The 4,410-nt window shown below is 48.2% G+C and overlaps 1 protein-coding gene across 1 annotated transcript in view; it reads left to right on the top strand.

The window, feature by feature from the left end:
* Positions 1-169: 169 nt before the first annotated feature.
* The window catches only part of SDHAF2 (succinate dehydrogenase complex assembly factor 2), a 16,217-nt gene continuing 11,976 nt past the window's right edge, over positions 170-4,410 (top strand). Inside the window, exons 1-3 of the mRNA XM_006899838.1 lie at positions 170-205; positions 1,946-2,169; positions 2,254-2,363. Of these exons, the coding sequence (XP_006899900.1) occupies positions 170-205; positions 1,946-2,169; positions 2,254-2,363 (370 nt within the window). The remainder of the gene's footprint in view (positions 206-1,945; positions 2,170-2,253; positions 2,364-4,410) is intronic.

Genomic DNA, 4,410 nt, shown 5'->3' with positions numbered 1-4,410 from the left:
CAGGCCCCGCCCCCTTCCCCCCGCGGCGTCACACGCACCTCCACTTCCGCCACGCGCAGGGACGCGTCTTCCGGTTCGGGCTCCGCGCTCGCGGGTGCGAAGGGTTCGGGGACCGAGGGGCTCCCGGAAGTGCACGGGACGTCGGCTTCCGGTTCGAGGCCGGCGGAAGATGGCAATGACGCGGGTGTTCTCGGCTCTGGCGCGGGTGAGAGGAGCGCGGGTCCCCGGGTATAGGGCGGGCGGCCATGGCCGAGGCTTGCGGTTCCTGCGGTCACGGTCACCGCAGGGAGAGACTGTTAGTTGGAGAGGTCAAGGGCAGACGGAAGGGGAAGCCAGCCCTGCAGTTTAGGAAACTCTTGATGGCCTTTACCCCTTCGTGAGCCCGCTTATACGTGCCCTCTGCTGTCTTTGATTGTCTTTGGTCATCCTACGAGAGACCCAGTTCAGATGTCATTTACCTCCTAAGCGACCCTGGGTGCTGCTTCTCCCTGTTAAATCTTCTCTAATTCCTGTTAATATGACTTCCCATTGTGTTTTTGTAATCTCTTGCACCTCTCTTGATTAAGCACCTTTGGAGAATTAGGGACCATACCGTCTCTATCTTCAGACGGATGTCTGGTGTGTTGTTGTTTTGTTGTTGTCATGTGCCCCGACCTCATGTACAGCAGTCCTAAACCCTGCCCTATCCTGTGCCAATCTCACACCTACACTCATTACCCCAGACACTAAATCAATCATCTAATAGAGGGCCTTCCTCTCCTGCGCTGTCCCTCAACCCTCCCAAGCATGACGTGCCTCTTAAGGACTGGTCCCTCCTTGCAGCATGTCTTTAAGGACTGGTCCCTCCTTGCAGCATGTCTAAAGTTTGTCAGATGAAGCTTCAGAATCCTTGCCTCTAAGCAACAGCCTGGCCTCACCCTCTCCAGGACAAACCTGATGACTGGTATACAAAACCTTAAAACCACAAAACCCCTTGTGGTCCAGTGGATTCTAGCCAGTAGAAGATCTCAACATGTAGCCAGGCGAGGCTATGCCTTGTAAAGGGACTTCGTGCTTGGAAAGATGGAGGGGGGTCAGCAAAGGAGAGGAAGACCCCCCTCAAGGGGGTGGCTTGGCAGGGCAACTTCAGCAACGGCTCTAGTGTGTCAGAGATGATGCGGATGGCACAGGGCTCAGGTGGGCTGTTCACAGAGTAGCTGTGAGTCTTTCTTGGCTGATAGCACATAGCAACAACAATAAGGAAGAGTAGAACTGTGCCCAAGGGTTTCTGAGATTAAATCTCTATGGTCACAGGCAGCAACATTCTTCTCCTGCAGAATGGCCAGTGGATTCAACCTGAGACATTTTGACTAGCTAGATCCTTAACAACTGTGCCACCACAGCCTCAGAATGAACTTTATGGTGATGGGTTTGGTTTGGGCTGCACTTGTTTTTTTTTGGTTTTTTTTTCACATATCATCAAGTCAGAACCGTCCCATCGCAGACCCTTGAAGCTCTTCATCATGGGTTAACCAGAAGGTCAGCGATTTTGATTAACTGGGTCCTTGACCACTGTGTTCACTAAGACAGAATGGATTTGATGACAATGAGCTTGGTGTGGACTGTGCTTGTTATTGTGGATCTTAGCGTTGGAACCGACTCATGACTGACCTTCAGTGGGTTTTCAAAGAAGCAATAAATCACAGGGAAGGAGATTGCCCATCTTTCTTTTACAGAGCAGCTGGTAGATTCGAACCACCAGCCCAACTCCTTACCAGTAAGTCACCAGAATCCCTTTGTTTTTTGTGGAGTTTTTGTTTTTTTAATTCTCTTTTTTTTTTTATACCAGAATCCCTTTGGATTGCATTTAGCATCTAGTGATGTCACTACTCCTAAATGATAATGGTGATGATAACCATTGGTCCTTGTCGTTCATTGTACACGGATTACCATTTCTTTGTTTCAGGTGCTTCCTCTGTCCAGAGGCAGTCTACCAGCCCCTGGGCTTGGCGTGGCATCCTGCAGACGCTTTTACAGAGGTGATAGCCCCACAGATTCCCAGAAAGACTTGATTGAAATCCCTTTGCCTCCATGGGAGGAGCGCACTGACGAGAGCATAGAAACCAAAAGAGCCCGCCTGCTCTATGAGAGCAGAAAGAGGGGAATGCTGGAAAACTGCATCCTCCTCAGGTAAGGAGCGAGGAGTCCTGGAGTGATTTCTGTTTGACCACAGACAGCCCTTTCAACCTCTTTCTCTTTCTTCCTTGTTTGTAGCCTCTTTGCTAAGGAGCATCTGCACCACATGACAGAGAAGCAGCTGAACCTCTATGATCGCCTGATTAATGAGCCCAGTAATGACTGGGATATTTACTACTGGGCCACAGGTACTACACGTAATTAGCAACATAACATGGATATAGGATGACTTGAACTGCTTTGAGTCGGGAATTGTATCCGAGGCAACTCTTTCTTTTGTTCATGGAGTATATACACTCAATCCAAACACTTCCCAGACTTGTCCAGAATATGCAGAGTTTGTTCTATCAGTTAAGGTGCTTTGTTTCTAAGTAACAAACTAACTGAATTAGAAAGGGGTTCTAGTGGTAGGGTGTGGGAAGCGCACAGTGTGACCAGGATGGCTGATGGAGAACCAGCCTCTGGACGTCAACTTAGTTAGGGCTCCACAGAAACCTCACTCTGGCACTGCTTTTGTAAAGAATGAATTCTGTGTCTAGTTAAGATGAAAGCACCCTCGTCATTAAATGCTCATCTGTGAACCAGAAGGTCAACAGTTTGAACCTGCCAGCTGCTTCATGGGAGAAAGGTGAGGCAGTGAGCTTCTGTAGGGATTCCAGTCTCAAAAGCCCTATGAGTGGTTCTGCTCTGTCCTGTAAGGTTACTCTGTGTCATAATCATCTTGGTGGTGAAGGGGGTTTTAGTTTACATTGGTGTGAGTGAGTAGAAACATCCCGAACAATTATGGTTTAAAAGAGATGTAGTTGTTTCTCTTTGTCGTAAATTCAGTCCAAAGCTCAGAGACAGTCTTGACAGGTGTAAGACTCAGTCAGGTTCCTGGTGATCTACAGCTCATCTGCCCTCAGCATGTGGCTTCTCCCTGACGGCCCTGCTTGGCTGGTAAGACACTGACTGTCGTGTCTGTATTTTGTCTAGGAGAACCATGAAAAAGAGCGCGCTTCCTTCTTTAAGATTCCCTCACCTGACATTACACACCGTTATTCACTGCCATCAAGTTGCGTCCAGCCCAGGGTGACCCTGTAGGACACTGCAGAGCTGCTTCAAAGGGTTTCTGTGAGTCTGTTTAGAAGCAGACTGCCATATCTGTTTCCTGTGGTGTAGCTGAAGGGTTTGAAACACAGACCTTTCACATTGCTTTTTACCTTTACTTATTTTCTATTGGCCGTGGCTTAGTGAGATGACTTCAGCTAGACTTAAAGAAGGAATAGTCTATTCCAGGACCATCTACTCAAATCACTTGGAGGTTCTCTTATAGAGGAAAGAAGCTCTGGGGGTGTAATGTGTTACTTGTTAACCAACTGAGAGGCTGCTGATTGGAATCCCTCAGCCACCCCATGGATGAAAGCTGGGCAGATTTCCCCAATAATGATGCATAGACTTGCTGAAAGTCAAACTTGACTGAATGGCAACGTGTGCTTGTACCTACGTCTGTGTGTGTGTGTGTGTGTGAGAGAGAGAGAGATACCAGTGGAGATGTGGAGAGTTAATGCACAATAAGGGGAGACACGGTGTCCTTGCCTTGTTCTAATGTTAGGAGAAAGGTGTTCATTTACTCTCACCATCCAGAGTAGTGTTAGGTCTTGGTTAGTTGTAAGTGCCTTTTGTCAAGTTGAGAACACTTCCTATTATGTTACTGTTACATATCATCAAGTTGGAATCAACTCATAGCTGCCATTCCAGTGGGTTTTCGGAGGTAGTTAATCACACAGAAGAATATTGCCCATCTTTGTCCCATGGGGCAGCTCTCCTGTGGTGCAATAAAATTACCCATCTGTCTTGACAGGGCAGTTGTTTACCATTAAACCACCAGATTGTTGCCAGGAGGGACCAATCCTTGGAGAAGGACATCACGCTTAAAGGGTGGAGGAGCAGTGCAGGAGAGGAAGACCCAGGCTGACGTGGATTAACGCAGTAACTGAGATCATGGGGATGGAGGCCGGAGACAGTGAGACTGGCTCTGCATAGGGCAGGGTTCAGAGCTCTTGTACATAGGGTTGCTGTGAGTCACAGGTGACTCAACAGAACATAACAATAGCAAGCCACCAGAGCTCTCTTTCAATTAATGTTGTTGTTATGTGCCATCGAGTCGCTTGAGACTCATAGTGACCCTATGTACAACAGCCCTAAACTCTGCTCTGGCCTGTGCCAATCACATCGTCTCTGATACTCCCATCC

Source organism: Elephantulus edwardii, unplaced genomic scaffold, assembly GCF_000299155.1.
Source record: "Elephantulus edwardii isolate Elephantulus edwardi_28Jun2011 unplaced genomic scaffold, EleEdw1.0 scaffold00268, whole genome shotgun sequence".
Classification (NCBI taxonomy): Eukaryota; Metazoa; Chordata; class Mammalia; order Macroscelidea; family Macroscelididae; genus Elephantulus; species Elephantulus edwardii.
The sequence above is the reverse complement of the archived record's forward strand: the minus strand, read 5'-3'. Positions and strand labels throughout refer to the sequence as shown.